Source organism: Culex quinquefasciatus, chromosome 2 (assembly GCF_015732765.1).
Source record: "Culex quinquefasciatus strain JHB chromosome 2, VPISU_Cqui_1.0_pri_paternal, whole genome shotgun sequence".
Lineage (NCBI taxonomy): Eukaryota > Metazoa > Arthropoda > Insecta > Diptera > Culicidae > Culex > Culex quinquefasciatus.
The window spans coordinates 189,680,242-189,697,840 of NC_051862.1; the positions used below are offsets into that span (position 1 = coordinate 189,680,242).

Sequence of the window (17,599 nt, forward strand, 5' to 3'; positions counted from 1 at the left end):
CCTGATTTTTCGGGAGACAAAAACTTCAAATGAAATTAGTACCAGCCTTATGAGTATCGCAAAAAGTTTTTTTTTTAGCCAACATTTATGTTTTCGACAAATCTTACATTTTTTAAAAACTGATGATTGCAAAACAACTGAACTAGTGTAAAATGCATTTTTAAACTCTTTTTGCATTCAAATGTTGAGACTATGGCTTGTTATTTAAATTTTAATATTTTTTAATATTAACTCAAAAAAGAGAACTTACTTATATCGTACAAATAGAACAAAACAAATTGGAACAACAAATTTAAAAGTAAAAGAGAAAGCAAACCCACATTTAGCTTGGTTTCTAATAAAACTTTATTTCAATGTTTTGATGTAAACGGCAATTCATTTTATTGTTTGTGATGGCTCACAACATTCATTGGTTTCTTCATCGCGCCACATGTCCTCCTGTGGCGTTTGATGTGTGTCTTTGTGTGGCCAATGCGTATGTGCAGCGAGTTGAATGTACAAGTATTACACTTACAAAGAGGTGAGTTTACTTAACTGTCTCAACCAAACCTGTGGTGTCTGTTTAAAGCGAAAACCAAACATACAACAACACAACACGGGTAAACTGCTCCGACGTGGACAATTTTCTCACAAAACAATGCCGTTGCACAAAACTATGGTAAACACTGTTTAAATATATTGACGAATTCAAGATTTTTTCTTTTTTTTATAACTAACATACATTTCCCGCATTTTTTGTTTATTTTTTTGTTTTATTATGGGTAACAATTTTCTTTTTTTTTTCCGCTCTGTATTGTTTATTATTCGTTGAAACTTAGTTGCAGATGTTTGCACTATAGATTTAGGTTGCTTTCCGCACTATGATTTACTTTGGACGAACAAAACCATCCAAAACGGGGACTACTGTATCACATTTTCACCGCAATCTAATACAATTTGTTTAGCAAAACTATCGAAAAAAGGGAGTTTTTTTAACGGACACATAGTTTTGAGTGTACTAGACGTTGTTACTTTAAAACAGAAAAAATAGTAAGCATACTTGTAAGTTAAAAGTTTCTTCAAACATCATCTATTTGCTGGATGCCAATTTTAGTTTTCCCGAATGCGCTTTATGCTATTGTTAGTAGAGTGTTCAATACTGTCTTTTGCGCTCAAATCACCAGCACGATCGGTTAATTATTTCTATCGCACCATCGGTTGAAGGTATTCCTTGCTTAGTGCTTGATGGCTCTCCAGTTTTGTTTAAAAAATCTGTTACGATTCTCGTTTCATCCCTCCCATTATTAGGTTTTGTTCTCTTGAATCAATTTGGTTTCATCTCTTCCCCTTCACGTATAAACTAGTTGGATTCTGATTTTTTTGTTTTGTAGTAAGTTTATAAATTACAATTATTACAGGATGATGGGCCCCTCTAGTTGGCAATATCCTCCAGGTTTTGAATGTCAATCACCGAGATGTAGTTGCCTCCGAACTCGGCAAACTTGGCGTGCTCGTGGAGGTCAGCTGACCGCTTGTAAACTGCAAAATGAGATTTTGAACGTTAGAGCTGGTGATATTTGGAACTTGCACTTTTTACTTACCCCCGGAGACGAGTTTCTCCAGCCGGTAGATCTTCATGTCCTCGCACTCTTTGGTGATTCGGGGCGAAACGTCGCTCAGGTCAGTCAGCTCCGGCGTGATGACCCGCATGTTCTTGCGCACGGTGTTGGTGTTGATGTTGTAGTAGCCGTTCCACATCTTTTCGATGAGATCACGCAGCGACTTGGGCGGCAGCACCGTCTCCCGGTCCAGCGGCATCAGGAAGCAGCGGCCGCTGTCCTTGTCGATGATGCCGGACTGGTTGAACTTGAAGTCGTGCAGGAAACGGCCCTGGCGCTGGCCTCGGAACACGGGCACATCGATCTTGGAGTAGTTCTCGTCGTCGGATAGTCCCAGCTCGAACTCCTCCTTGAAGAACTGGTCGGCCACGTTGTCGTTGTCGGGTTCGGCCTGGCTCTCACTGTTGCTGCTGCTCTCCATGGGCCACTTGTCGAAGCGTCCGAGCCGGTTCAGGGCGGCGTTGAACAGTCCGTCGTCGCTGTCGCCGCGCAGCATCGAGTTCATGAACATGACGTTGTTGTCGTTGACGTTGGTCGAGTCGTACGGGATCTGGCAGAAGCCATGGAACCGCATGTGGCTCCGGGCGTGCGACAGCTGACGGTAGTAGAACACTCCTGCGATAATACCGAGCGACGTTATCAACAGCGCAATCAGGAACAGGATGTATGTGGTGGCCGACGAGTAACGGCGCGCCCGGCGGATCAGAATAATGCTCGATGCGGCCGACTCATCGTCGTGCGGGCCATCCTGCAAGCAGCATAAATTAATAGGTTGATAAATGATTTCCGGTCCATCAATAATTTAAACGCCATGAACGGTAAATGATTAAAACGCGGAATAACCTTGACGGGTTTTGGGTCATTTTGCCAACGAACCGGTTTCTATCCTTTCAAATTTTCAGTCATATATTAATTTGCTTTAGCTTGTGATTGTTTTATTCATTATCAGCTTTCTGTAACTTTTCAGGGTTGCGATATTTTATCGAGAAATTTCCTGATTGACCACATTCCAGTAAAGCCAGTACCAACATGCTTAATCATTATTTTAAATTAACTGCACAATTGTTAAAAATAACTCAACTGAGAGTCATTCAATCATGTACATTTTATATGCATTTAAGTCAGTGATAAAACAAAATGAATATTTTTAATGCCAGATATAGCCACAAATTGCCCTGCACACGGCCAATGTACCCACGGCAGCGGTTATGGAAAAATTCACCCAAATGCGCATACAAAGCACAAAATAAGCAAAAGTACATACAGCAAACGTTAATTATCAATTTACACCTATGGAAGCACCTTCCCCAGCCAGTGTGATGATGAAAGTGCAACAACAAATATGCTTGGCAAGTTTACGTTTCTTATTCTTCCACCCCACGTCACAAAAGCATCCATCAAACGCAGGTAGAGACGGCAGGCAGGTAAAGTAAGGAAAGAGCATGTATCGGCAATTCTGATGATGTTGCGCCTGCTTTTAATGGAAGAATGTTCTATCGGTCCGCCACATGGTCGTTTCGCAACCTCGAGAACTTGCCATAATTTGCAAGTTGTTTCTTTTTCGGGCTAGGGTGGTTCCGTGCAGAAACTTGCAATGATGTGAGATTTTTTTCTGATGGCTATTTTTTTAATTTAACAAATAATATAAAAAAAAATGTTTTGTTTTCAATTTAAAAAACGTCAAAAGTTACGGTTGGAAACCACCCTGGTCATTACTGTACATCAGCCAATACATACAAAAGCGCAGGGGATTTTCCAGTCGAGCCAATAAAATAACTTCCAATCACTTATTTTCGCCGTCTGGACGATTTATTAGTGCTTCCGATTGGATTGTGCGTCAGAATCAATTTAAATATTTCGTAACATGGTTTTCACTCCATTATACAGCTGATGCACTCTGGAGGTGATTATTGCCATAGGGGAGAGTGGGGAGACTTGATCCCCTTTTTTTGTATCGCACATAACTCTGTCAATTTCTCACAAAACTATAAACTTTTTGCATGAATTGAAAGCTTAAACATTCATCTGTGTTTGGCTAATAAGGATATTTCATCAGATGAACTCTTCGAATCATGCCAAGCGTTTTAAAAAAATATTTCAAACCGGCATTTTAAAAATGTTAGGGGTAACTTGATCCCCCTTTCAACATTTTGAAGAAATCTTAAGCAAAATGTTTCTTATTCATCCAAACTTTTAATTTTCTATAAGTTACAGCAATTTCACATAAAACCTGTACGTTTGTGTTCAAAATATAACAAGTTTATTATGTTAAATATTTAAAAACTTAAAATATTATTTTTTAGACCAAAATTAAGCATGTTTACAAAAGTTGCAAATTTTTGTTTACGAAGCTTTTGAAAAATGGTTCAAACTCCAGTAAGTTATGTTCAACTATACTAAAGGAAACTATGTATGAAAATCCAGCTCAATTAATTAATCTTGAGGCTGATTCCAGTGACTGTAAAAATGCAGGGATCAAGTCTCCCTAAACGCACTTTTTTAAACAATTGATTGTAAAAATAGTATGACGATAAATTTAACATCAAATGCGTAAGGGTTTTGGAGTTGATAAGTTTATCAAACAATTCATGTGTAAAAAATATTTTTTTGAATAATTTTGGAGTGTTTTCTATACATATCAATACAAAGAAAAAAAAATCTCTTGGAAGTTTTTTGCAGCTCGTTTTAGAAAAATGTGTATAACTCAATCTAAACATTTTTTAGTTTTTTTCTTTGTTTTCTACAATGAGTTTTAGTTAATTTCGCACAACTTTCTAGAACAAAGCTAATTGTTTTACCCACATGCTGACGAGATACAGGCTTGGGATCAAGCGTCCCCGGGGATCAAGTCTCCCCACTCTCCCCTATGATTGCACTAATCATAAGCTATTTAGAGCTAAGAATGTACACATAAATCATTTTCTCATTACTGGTTGTTGCTGTGTCATGATTTTCTATGAAATATTGTTCGGCTCGTGGCAGGCATTGATTTTCGTTTAGAAATCCAGCAAATTGATAATCGGTAGGATAATGCGTTCATTTAATGAATTTTCACTTCAAAGGTTCATACTAATTGTTTGAAAATTTTCATTCAAAATTCATCAAACTTTTACACTCCTACTACCAAGTTTTTTGCCTCCATATAAAAATGGTTGAGATTTAAACCATATAAAAATATATATAATTATAACATTTTGAATTGAGATGCTAAATTTGCCTGTTGTTGAAGATTTGTTCCAAGCCTCAAATTGGCTTATAGCGATTTTCAACCAATTTAATAGCTCATTCGCCAATAATTTTGTTTTCTTGCGATGGGCACCGCCTACTCAAATGTTTGCAATGGCTTCACTTTATTGAAAAATTAAAACCTATTACAGTGGACTCTCTCGTTGTCGATATTGAAGGGATCGTTGAGAGCGGGAGTTATCAAATTATAGAACGAAAAATCAAAGCAATCTTTTTGAACCGACTGAAAAATTAATTGACAGCTGGAGGAATATTGATATCGAGAAAATCGACAAACAGAGAGTCCACTGTAAAACAATATCAAATTAAGATCCAATATTTGTATGTGGGATCACCCATTTCAGTAGGCGGTGCACATCGTGTAAACAAAATGAGAAGTGTAAATATTTTGAAAGAAGTCGCTATTTATTTTGAGAAATTGAACCTATCTCAGCTTAAGTTGAATAAAAGCTTATATTGTAGGTATTTTGGAATCTTGTTCTGTGTTGTTTTTTTACAATCTACAATCATTTTTAATTTGCAATTCCATCATAAAAATTCCAAAGTACCTTTCCTGACATTCTCGAATGACGAAACTGCCTACTTTGCGTTGCTAGAAACAAAAATATTGAAAATTACTTTTTGCAATTCCGTCGTGAACCTATTTAGTTTTCCTGTCATTCTAGAGCACCGAAACGGCCTACTTTTCTCTACTAAAAATAACAGAATGGAAAATAAATACCTTTAAATACCAGAACTTTTCAGCACTGAAATGGAACTCGCTGCAATGCTTCTTTTTGAAACTTGTTGTATAAACTACTATTTCAACATCCATTGAAGTTGTAAAAAGTTAAATTTTTCAGCACTTGTTTTAAAAAGTAATACATGTCGATATTAGAGACCTACATAGGAAAATGAAATGTTCTGGGAGAAATTTCAAACACCCAGTCATTCAAATTTAAGGTTGAAAAACTTGTTTTTCTTTGGTGTTGGCACTTTTCTTGTATCGAACAAGCACAAACATAATAAACACTACCAGATTATTATCAACAACAGTTTTACAATACTTGTAATTGTTATAATTCTCGTTTTTTGCCAAAATTATTTAAAATTGATTCCAACCTTGTTCTTGCATGATCTTGTTGCTCGATTGGAACCCCGATTTGACAGTTCGATTGGAACCCTGAGAGTGACATTTCGCCTCTCCATATAGGCTCTCTAGTCGATATTGCCTTGACTTGACGGCACATAACATTCAAGCGTTTTACGTTGTCTTATTTTCGATTGTTGAACTTAATTATGACTCATAAACTACTCTAAAGTGATTTATAATATTAAAATCTAGAATAGCGGTGATGCAGTAATGAAAAAATGCATTTTGTAATTTAATAGGCAATCAACTATTTAAATTTGACGAAAATTGGGTAGCATAATTTGAATTTGATGTTAAAAATAAGAAAATAAAAAAAGAGTCCTATACAAACCTTCGGATAATCGAGTCTTTACTGCATAGTGTAACCAGGCAAGTGGATTTAAAAATAAATTTTTGAGTCACTTTTCCCTTCCCAAGTTAAGCGTTTAAAATGGCTAAATTTATATTCGGGCAACATTTCGATGTAATCTTTATGATCATTTGTGGAAATAAAGATTTTAATTATTGATACTTTCAGCGTATTTTTGGAGGAAGTAAGAAAACTTGGATATTCAGCTAGGCAGTTGCCCCGACCCCTCTTCGATTTGAGTGGAACTTTGTCCTAAGGGGTAACTTTTGTCCCTGATCACGAATCCGAGGTTCGTTTTTTGATATCTCGTGACGGAGGGGCGGTACGACCCCTTCCATTTTAGAACATACGAAAAAAGAGGTGTGTTTCAATAATTTGCAGCCTGAAACGGTGATGAGATAGAAATTTGGTGCCAAAGGGACTTTTATGTAAAATTAGACGCCCGATTTGATGGCGTACTCAGAATTCCGAAAAAAACGTATCTTTCATCGAAAAAAAACACTAAAAAAGTTTTAAAAATTCTCCGTTACTCGACTGTAAAATTTTTTGGAACATGTCATTTTATGGGAAATTTAATGTACTTTTCGAATCTTCATTGACCCAGAAGGGTCATTTTTTCATGTAGAACAAAAAATTTCATTTTAAAATTTCGTGTTTTTTCTAACTTTGCAGGGTTATTTTTAAGAGTGTAACAATGTTCTACAAAGTTGTAGAGCAGACAATCACACAAATTATAGATATATAGACATAAGGGGTTTGCTTATAAACATCACGAGTTATTGCAATTTTACGATGTTGATGTTGATGTTCAAATATTCACAAAACATGTCAGTTGGAGTCTTGGAGGGGTGTACCCCATTTGGCATAACGGGTTTTCAAGAAGGACGTTTGGCATAATTGGTCCAAGACATCAGGGACGTTTGGCATAATGGATATTTGGCATAATAAACGTTTGGCGTAATGGACGTTGGGCATAATTATTAATAGATTATTTTTGTTTTATTTTTCCCCAATAGTAAATAGTTTCATTTTTGAATAATTCACAATAAATCTTTTTAATGAAATTTTTATATTTTTATTGAAAATTTAGTTTAAAGAAGGAAATATCTCTTGTTAGCTTTACATTTTTCCCCAATCAATGTAATTAGCAATGATTTTTTTAAAATAAAATTTTCTCTTCTTTTATATGAAACTAACTTAAAGATGAAAAAACCTCTTCAAATCTTTGACAATTAATCTGTTATAATGTAATTTTCCCTTCTTTTGATCATAATTTAACTTGAAGAAGGAAAACTCTCTAAATAAATTCACATGTTTCCCTTATATTTTTCGAATTCAAACTAAATAACCCAGAACTGGACAGCACTCGTCCGATAAGAGAGTAGCGGTAAGATTTACAGACACAGAGAACACAGTTGTAGATGACCGAGAAAATTATGCCATCGAGTCTACTTCAAGGAAAAGTTCATCCATCAAAACAAAATGTGTAGTCTACGGGCATTGAACCAGGGACCTTTTATAGAATAACTCAAAAACTAAACAATAATTGCAAAATATTGACCAAAAAACAAACTGAGTATCTTTTGAGAGATTATGCTTTTTTTTCGTTTTAAAATAAAAGGAGAGAAAATTGCTTTAAAAATCTTAATTGCATTTCTTTAAAGAAGAGCCAAATGTACATACATTCTTTAGGTTGAATTCAAAAAAGGAGGGAAAATAGTATAAAATATTTATTGCAAAATATTTAAAGACTGGCAAAACTTACATCTCTTTGTTAGTTGAACTTAAAATAAAAGAAGGAAAAATTTAATACAAAAAATTAGCTGCAAAGTATTTCAAATGGAGAAAAATCTTAATATTATATAGACTCTTTCTAAAAAAATAAAAAAAAATATGAAAAAATGCATTTGAAGCTTTATTAAGAAATATTCCAAAAAGGGGAAAAATCACATCTATTGAAGGAAAAAGGTACCTGATTTTTTGAAAAAAAAAATCTTTTAAGGTAAAATTATCTGTTTAGAAAATAGGAAAAAAGCTATAAGTTATTATTCTTTACAAAAAATAAATATTAATTTAACAAAACAAAAAATGCTACAATAATTATGCCAAACGTCCATTATACCAAACGTCCTTGATGGTTTTTGAACGAGTTATGCCAAACGTCCATTATGCCAAATGTCCAATATGCCAAACGTCCCTGATGTCTTGGACCAATTATGCCAAACGTCCATTATGCCAAACGTCCTTCTTGAAAACCCGTTATGCCATATGTCCATTATGCCAAATGGGGTACACCCGTCTTGGAGGCATTTTGATGAGAAATTATTTATTAACATTATTCTATCAATTTTCAGTGACTTCTTAAACTATAAAATCAAAATTTCTTATAAAATTGATAAAAACATCTAAAAATTTGTACTACACTCCCGAGGACATATTTCAATATAAAACGCAAAATGCCTTAGCAACAACCTTTATTCAACTTCATAAGCGATACTTCTTTAAAAAAACTCAGCTAAAGTTTAAATCTGCAGACTCCATGGAGTTTTTATTTTTATTTTATTACTATAATTTTTTTTTTTTTTTGAAAAAGTCCAATAAACCAAATTTTTAGTTTTTGCTTTTTGGGTGTTTATTAAAACCCCTGACTCAAGGCGGTTTCAAAAACACTCAAAAAGCAATAACAGGAAATTTGGCTTATTGGACTTTTTTACAAAAAAAAAAAAACTGCAGAAATATATAAAACAATACTCAGCCAAAGTTGAAATATATAATTATCATTTTCAAAACAAGAGTATAAAAAAGCAATCCACTTTAACGACCCCCGGGTCTTTTGTGGTCTCTGTTGCAAGTTTCTGCTCATTTCTAGGCGTCCGAAGGTTATGTGTGGTGAGTCACCCCAAACCTCTTTTACGCAAATGGACCGACGTTTTACTTCCCCATCCGATAGAAGGCCAGGAGGATAAGGCGGGAATCGAACCCGCGCCCCACAGCAACTTAGGGATCGGCAGCCGATGCCGCTAACCACTGCGCTACGAGGCCTAAACAATAGTAATAGTCACATTAAATAATGCACACCTCCAAGCAAAAAATAAAAAATAAAAATTTCAAAATAAAATCCATTGTTTCATTTTTAATTTTTTTGGTTCCCAATCGGTTTTAAAATACTTATTCTTAACTATTAAATGCCCGGGTAGTCATTTGACCCGTATTTTTGTTTTTCTTAAAAAATCATTTTTACCGGAGATATTCAAGATTCCGTTGGGATACCTAGGCCCTCTTATATGGGTTTTTGGTGAATACATATAACAAACACTTTTCCACAAAACAACAAAACTTGAAGGCATCATCCTTATAAATCATCCTGCAAAAAAAATTGACATGCTTAAGCCCTACGGGGCACCGGAGCCGGTTCCAATTGGCCACCAGTCGACATCAGCTCAGTGAACCTTTTCCGGTGCCCCAAAGGTCTTGACCACGCCATTTAATTTTGCAGGATGATGCAAAAAATAAGGTTCAAATGACTACCCGAGCGTTTCAGTGTTAAAAACTGAGCGTCTCCATTGAAATTGTCTTGAACCATGCGGCTCCATTTAAAGCGTCAAAAACCAGGCGTCTCCATTAATTGACATGAAGTTTGTTATCTTGATGGAGACAACTTTGTGGAATGTGCAATTTTTAATGTTGAACTATTGTAACTTTTTTGTGTAAACATAAAATTACGTGTAATGTAAATGACTGAATTAACTTCTGTGCCACAAACCTAAATATACTCCTTTTTTAAGATGTAATGCCCAATTTCCAATTTGACAACAAATTTCAGCATATCGTATATTGTTTCAACATAAAGTATCGATCAACCCCTTTGCACTAATTGCGAGAGTGCAAAGGGTCAAATGGCGAATCCAATCTGCTCGACTTGTATGCAATCCCTGTAATCAAAGCATTTCCCAACTCTTAAAAATTTAAAGCGCACTTCGTTGAGGCATGGAGGGAAAATAACACCAACTTTTGCAGTAGGTATAACACTGATATCGATTTTTCCAGCACCGCACATCAAGAGTTAGTGCTGTAAGTTGAAAACAACACATGGAAACACGCACGTAACGATTTGTATGTGCGTGTGTGAGAGACCACTTTAGTATCGGCAACTAAGTGGACCAATACATGGAAGCGCACTTCGTCATCGTCAATAAAGTTAAAGCTTAATGTTTCTGATTTGGCTGACTGGAATGAAAAATGCAAAGAAAAAAATCGCTTTCTACATACCGAGAACAGAGGAAATCCCTGTTCGACTTTGGGAATTCAACCAAAACCAGGTCTCTTCATAGTAGTAGAGAGGAAATTGGAACCATTTGAAGCTTATCTTTTTCTGCATTGTTTGCTTTTTACGACTGTGTACCCAGGCCACGGTTCGAGAAACGAAACTAAAATGGTGGCACTTGTATTATTTTTTTTTCCTTTCTCTTTTTTTGTACCAACTTTTATTTTCTTCTTCTCCAGATGATTTGCCTGGACAAGGCCAACAACGATTCGTGCGGCGTGAATCATGCTTTCATTTTGAGACCCCCCTCAAGTAAGTCGACGGTTCAATGCGCTTGGAAAATTGTTCCATTGCGAGAGGCTAATTAACTTTCCAGCATTTTCATCCATTTTCCGACGAATTTAATACTCGAACCGATATCGAGCGATTCCGGTTGGCTCGCACGAGCTCATTATCCAATGTTGTGAAAATCGGGGCCCGAAATTGGATGATATAACTCGGTAAATAAGCAAAACTTACAGATGGCGCACTGGGCACGGCCCCAACTCCCGCGGGATCTCCCACCAGGGGCAGGACGGTCTTCTCCGGCTTCTTGGCGTCCCCAAAGGGCTTCGTGAGGATGGTCATCGTGGGTGGTTGTACTCCTTAACCTTGTTTGGACAAAATATCACACCGTAAAACTTGAGCAAAACACTTCCGAGAGGCGTTTCCAAGGTTGAAACTGGTTTATCTTCCAGAAGGTTACCTCGCTCTCTGTCCCTTCTGCTCCGAGAGTATTTAATGCGACTTGGCAAATAAAGCTGAGCCTGAACGCGACCGACGGACGACTACGGTTCGAATGTTTTTATCGTTCGCTTGCAACTGAAGACCGCAGTCGAAAGCAGGCTCGGTTGAAGGCAGAATGGTACTCTGCTCAGGTGAGAGGATGAATTTGGAGAGAGGCTCGAAATGTGTGCTGATGGGGGTGTTCAAAAGTGTTGAACGTAAAACTGGATGAACACAAGCTTGCTGTGATTCGTATACGCAATCTTTTCGACATTTTTGTCGATCCTGAGCATTGTTGTGGTCATATGTGAGCTCAATGAAACGCTTGGTAGAATAATAAAAAAATCAATTTAATGTAGGGGAAATATGCCCATTTTAATCACTCTAAGCCGTTCGACCAATTCTCATCACTTTTGCCGTTTTCCGCTATAAAATCAACATTTTCAGATGTATCAACAATGGAGAGTTGCTTGCTCACTTTTGTTTGAGCTATTTATTGCTTTGGAACCGTCAAAAACACTTTATGAAAGCTGTAATTCATGATCAAAGTACTGATAGGCCGATAATAGAAATAGGCTGAGAAAGGGTATAGTTCCCCTATCCCTCTTCTGCCAATTTTTTTTTTCGAAAATATTTAATTTTCCCGTGTTTAGGAGGTCATTTTGAGCAACTTTTGTTCTACGAAAAACTTAACTTCTCTTGTTTTATGTTTTTCTTGTTTTGTTTTTTAGTATTTTAATTTGCATTTGGCCTATTCTACCACCTAATATAATAACATTTTGCCTATCTAATTTTTTTCACGTTTTCACAGTTCTGCTAAAGAATGGCACCATCATCATTCAAATTGCAAAAAAAAATGCGTAGAGGCATAGCCTTAGACACTACAAAAATTACTGCATACTTCATTTTACTGAAAATACAGGAATTGTTAGTAAAAGACACAGCCAAAGTTGACCCCCAAAAAAATACATTTTTAAGAAGATTGGCAAAGTCACATAAAACAAGTTAAACTTTCAACCAGACATGCATCGGAACTAAGAGCTCTTCTTAACGGCACTCAGCTTGTTCCACATGGCATTTTCGTTTAAAGTAATGCTATGCTTGTTGCCAGGCAAAAACCTCTTGTTTTTGGCATGAATAATGTGTAGAAAACATTGGTTCATTCGGAAAAACGATTTAGCGATATTTTCATGGTAATGTTCTCTTAAGCTCTTTAAAAGAACTTCTTAAAAGCTCTTTGAGTGCGCTTAAAGGTTCTTACGCTATATCTCACTTGGTTTTCAAAACTAATTCTCAGGGTCTTCGGGAACCTTAAAGATTAGCACAATACTCTAATCACTGGCACAACATGCTGGGCATCATCTACGCGAAATGCCAAACAAGTTCTTCTAAAAGAGGAGTTAGAGCGGATGCATGTCTGCTTCAAACCCGGAAATTTTCTAAAATTTTAAAAGTTCTTCTTTCCAATGCCTTTTAAAGATCAAAAATCGGTTTAAAATTGATTTTTGACGATTTTTTAGATCGAAGGCCGTCTAAAGGCGGGATTAGGTTGTAGAGGGTTATACGCTGTCAAAAAAAACATGGATCAAAAACTTACAAATGATTAGATTTTCAAATCATACATTGTTCTTGCAGATAGACAGTGTTCATCTAAAATCTAAAATAACATTATATTTTGTACAACCCAAAACGAAAATATTCAGGTTCATCTTGGGTTCATCAACGCTCAAACAAACAGATCAAAGAGCGAGAGAACCAACCGTTCATTCATGTATTATGTTGGTTTATTCATAAAATAAATATACTCAGCCTCAATCGACTGCCTGTTGTGAAACTTCATTCCAACAAGCGAGGAGGAGAGTGAGCAGAGAAAGGAGGAGAGTAAATCTTTCGGATGAACTGCGCATGGTCAAATAATGGGTTTCTATGGTGAAATCATAGATGGCACTTTACAAATGAACACAAATTTGCTACATAATATCTCGATGGAAGACTGTAATTTCAACGTTTTGTAGACATTGTCCCATCTTCAGGACAGGAAGTGTTGATAATCCCCTCTTTTTTAAGGGGACAAGGGAAACATTCCACCGTATCCCACAAAACCACTTGAAATTCTTCATAAAGAGAAAGGTGTAAGATACGCCTTAAGCAAGCGTTACGACCATTTGGAATGGGATGAAGGAAATTAAAAATTGCGGTTCTGTTTTAACTCGGGTCTTTTGAAAGAACAGTTTCAAGCTAAAATGTTTTTTTTTTAACCGCCAAAACTAATGGATTTCAAGCCAATCTTTACGTTTTAAGTTTTTTTTATTATTATTTATAAAAGTCCAATAAAAAATCCCAAAAGCAACACCATTCTTTAAAAAAAAATCTGCCTTCTCATTATTTTTTTTTTCAACATTTCAACGCCCAAGGCTCAAAAAAAGTTGGAATGGTAACTTCAACTCGATGGTTCTCGGGCATAATCAACCAATCAAGATGATTCTTCTTTTCAGTGATTTGTTAGGATATCGAGATGATTCTAGAACTTTGCAGAACTTAATTTGATCAAATCTGTAATTTATGCGATCAAAAACATCGTTCCATTTTTTCGAAAAACTTCAAAATTTTAATGAAAATTAAGGTTTAACCAACTGAAAACCAGTTAAAATGCATTTTCCCTAGTTCATAATCATATTTAGAATGTTTGAACTCCTTTGAAAACATTTTAAATTTTCAGGAAATACCAATATACAGTCCCACAAAAAAAAATATTTGGGGAAAAAAAATCCGTCAATACCTCGATATTTTCAAAACTAATGATTGGAAAGCAACTGTACGCCTGTAAAAAGCATTCTAAAATACTTTTTTCATCCAAATGTTGAAACCTAGGCTTGTAATTTCAATTTTTATATTTTTTATATTTTTTTGCCCCCTCCTCCCATCGACTTCGGTCAGAGCCGAGGGACATAAACTTTGAAAAATATTTGCAACGGCCTTATTAATAAAAAAAAACACTATGAATGTCGAAAACGTAGCACATGTACTCCTACCAAAAACTGCAAAAAGTGTAATAAAATGCAACCATTCGTAATCAAAGCCACAGTTCTTGGCAATCTCTATTGCAAGAATCAATCTGAGTCGAAACGGGACAGCTGTTTTAGCCTTGTTACTGAAAAAATTGAGATATTTTTGATTATTTTCGGATAGAACAGACACGGAACAACAACAATAGTGCATCATTTTCCAAATTTCTAGTGTCAAAAAACTGCAGTCCCTATTCAGGCTATAGTCCCGATTCACCCCTGTTGATGGTACTTGGCTTTCGAGGGCTTGAATGAGGAAAGAGCACGCAAACCTCGTTTAACCCTTTTAACACCATAGAACATTCCATCCCGGGATTTGTCAGTACCAACTCCAGGGAGGGCTTTCCTAAACTTGAATGACTAATCGATTTATGACTTATAACAAAATTGCGTGATTTTTAAAGATCCCATTTGCTTTTTTACTGAAGACACCTAATAAATCTGACATTCACTTTTAAAGATAGCCATATTTATATCGTTATAAATTATTTCAATGAATGGTTGTAATTCGATACTTGATTTCTTCAAACAATAAACTATCAGAATAGAAATGATTTTATTCAAAGTATTCAAGCACTTTTAAACACATCACTGTCGTGGTACTCAAAATTCACGACCACTTCGTTCCGACTGGACTTCTGCGCCTCCACCAGACACTGTTGCCGTACCCGATCGAGCGCTGAAAGGCAAACCCCACTTTAGTCACACCATAATCCTTTTCCCGCAAATAAGTTTGCCAAACCTTTCAGCAGATCCATCTCGTCAATGTCGGTGTTGTTCATGCAGTCGAGCCGCTCGCGAAACTTCCTGGTCAGCCGCTTCCGCCGGTAGTCCGCCTCGATGTCCTGCTTGGTGCGTGGAATTCGGAACCGGATGCAACAGCACAGCATCACCACCACGGCCAGCACCGAGCCCAGACAGATGAACATGAGCTGCCAAACGCGCAACCCCAGACTGGTCTCGTGCTCCAGGATGGCTTCCGCATCCTGGTCCATTGCCGAAGAAAGGGGGGGGGGGGATTTTTTTAATGCTCCGCGATTGATTTAAAGCCGTTGCAATTTGTCAACGCGATTTGTAGCAGCTGCCAAGATCTTTATCGCGTAATCACCAATCGCCAATTCACTCTGCGCCGTTTCCAGTCGCGTACTGCCGTCGTCCTGCTCGGAGCTTCAGTTCTTCAGGGGTTGAAATTCCAGACCGAAACGGCAGCGGAAACGGCGACGGCTGCCAAGGAGTGGCCTCCAACGTATTTACACTCCTTTCTGTCGTCTGCGTGTGCATGCTTTAGTGGGTGGTTTCCGAACGGAAAGACGGTAGTTTTTATTCACAGTTGAAAGCCATGGGTGAGGCAAGGCAAATATTAAGGAGTGCCACCTGCTGCTTGGTTTATGTGCGCTCTTTTCTGTGTTTTTTTTTCCTGGAACGGGGTTGCTCAACCGACGTCCAGTTGCGTGCCATATCTTAAGCGAAAGTATGTGCCTTAACAGGTCGGGACAAATCGTTCCGTGTCGTTGTGGGACAGGATGTCCGTGTGCGATTTTTTTTATCACATTTTTGCCATGTATTTGGGTGAACGGTACCTACTGTGTGATGGAGACGAAAGGTGTTTCACGTCAATGACCTTGCGTCTCCATTTACTTACACTGTAAGGATACTTGTGACATAAGGAAAAACGCCACTTCTCGAAGATTTTTAAAACCCAAGAAGAAGAAGAACTCGTGACTCTAAATTGTGAAGTGATTTAAAACCTAGACCAAACATTTGAAAATGTCCGAAATAAGTGTACATATCTAGAGTTGTTTTTGAATAGGTCCTATAAAGACCTGAAAATTTCACAAGGTTTAAGTTTCTAATGAGGAAAATGAGGGCATTGACAACTAGAGCGTCTAATTTCCTGTCCCGGTAAAAAAAATCTGGAAATTCCCGTAAAAATATAAAAGTTCAGTTGTGCCCTTTTCTTTTTCGTTAGTTTTTCGTAGTTGAGGGACTTTCTATGTTATAAAGCGAACCTTTTATACATTCTTAACACTAATTCTGTTCAGTACACTTTTGAAGATTTTTTATGTTTTACAAACCTTATCTGCACCATTCGATCACAAAACTTCACCAATTATCAACATTTCCGCTGGATTCCTCATTATTTCTAACTCAACAAAAGGGCCCATAAACATCATTCAAAACAATAATCGGTGACAGCGCTTTAGTGCCCTTTTGTTTCTCTTCGAAATTACATTCAGAAAGGGCCCATTATGAACAACAGTTGGAAAGCTAAAATGGCCCAAAAACAAGATTTTTTGAAATTATGTTTTTATTGCGAAAATCAACATAAATTAGGAAGCATTCAAGCAGAGTTGAGGATAATGATGTGTTTTATCGTATCATTTGTAAAAATACCATCAAAATAGGAATTGAAACAAGTTGTCCACTTTTTGCAAGCGATTTTCTCGAATCGCGGTTTTTTGTAGATTCATTTATTTATTCATAAACTAAATCCAGGACAACTTGTTCAGGAAAAAAATATTTACAGATGCTTATAATTACATTGCTCATAATTGAAAACATAATATTTTTTCAGTGTAGTATAGTATAACCTGGGTAGTAAATTAGCTTATATTTGTATGCCCATACATCCAATTGAAATAAGGTCAAAGACAATCTTATGGAAAATTGAACGAGCTTTCCGGTAAAAATATTTAGAGACTGAAAAATCAAGTCTGTCGCTGTAACTTCTCAAGGATTGGACTTAGGACAATGGTCAATATGGAGACATTTATTTTAAATTGTTTGGAGAATCGATTCCCACTATCGGTTTTGCAAATTTTGATGTTTAGAGTTATTTTGAAAAAAAAAAACAGTTTCAGTAAATGATTTTTGTATTTTTTTAGGTCAGTTGCTCCATCCTGCATTTTTCGTGAGTCTTTTTTGTAACATCTTAGGCAATTTTCACAAAAATTTTGAACGAAAAAAAATCGTGGGCTCACCTTCAAATTTGACATTACAACTTAATAATCAAAAAATCTCATAAAAGTTGAGTGTTTTTTTTTTTTTGTTTCAGTGTATTTATTTCGGAAGGCCTGTCAAATTTCCTACAAGTTTGCCTTTGACCACTTTTTGATGCAAAGCAACGGCTTCGTGATACAGCCATATTTAAATTACGAAATACAAAAATATTGAAATAAC

The 17,599-nt window shown here is 36.4% G+C and overlaps 2 protein-coding genes across 2 annotated transcripts; both read right to left on the reverse strand.

Moving 5' to 3' along the window:
• Nucleotides 1-325: 325 nt before the first annotated feature.
• Nucleotides 326-11,484, reverse strand: LOC6044230. Its single transcript, XM_038254235.1, has 4 exons — nucleotides 11,335-11,484; nucleotides 11,109-11,240; nucleotides 1,581-2,346; nucleotides 326-1,518 (listed from the first exon to the last, which is right to left on the reverse strand). The coding sequence occupies exons 2-4, from the start codon at nucleotides 11,214-11,216 to the stop codon at nucleotides 1,412-1,414; spliced, it is 981 nt and encodes a 326-aa protein (XP_038110163.1). The 5' UTR covers nucleotides 11,217-11,240; nucleotides 11,335-11,484; the 3' UTR covers nucleotides 326-1,411.
• A 3,504-nt stretch (nucleotides 11,485-14,988) lies between these two features.
• Nucleotides 14,989-15,493, reverse strand: LOC6044235 (transmembrane inner ear expressed protein). The gene is made up of 2 exons (XM_001861738.2): nucleotides 15,162-15,493; nucleotides 14,989-15,098 (listed from the first exon to the last, which is right to left on the reverse strand). The coding sequence occupies exons 1-2, from the start codon at nucleotides 15,412-15,414 to the stop codon at nucleotides 14,989-14,991; spliced, it is 363 nt and encodes a 120-aa protein (XP_001861773.1). The 5' UTR covers nucleotides 15,415-15,493.
• Nucleotides 15,494-17,599: the final 2,106 nt, after the last annotated feature.

Coding starts and splice junctions, on each gene's coding strand:
- LOC6044230 (XM_038254235.1), bottom strand. CDS start 11,216: ATGACCATCCTCACGAAGCCCTTTGGGGACGCCAAGAAGCCGGAGAAG. Junction 2,347..11,108: donor CCGTGCCCAGTGCGCCATCT/GTAAGTTTTGCT, acceptor TGCTGCTTGCAG/GATGGCCCGCACGACGATGA. Junction 1,519..1,580: donor GGAGAAACTCGTCTCCGGGG/GTAAGTAAAAAG, acceptor CTCATTTTGCAG/TTTACAAGCGGTCAGCTGAC.
- LOC6044235 (XM_001861738.2), bottom strand. CDS start 15,414: ATGGACCAGGATGCGGAAGCCATCCTGGAGCACGAGACCAGTCTGGGG. Junction 15,099..15,161: donor CGAGATGGATCTGCTGAAAG/GTTTGGCAAACT, acceptor TTTGCCTTTCAG/CGCTCGATCGGGTACGGCAA.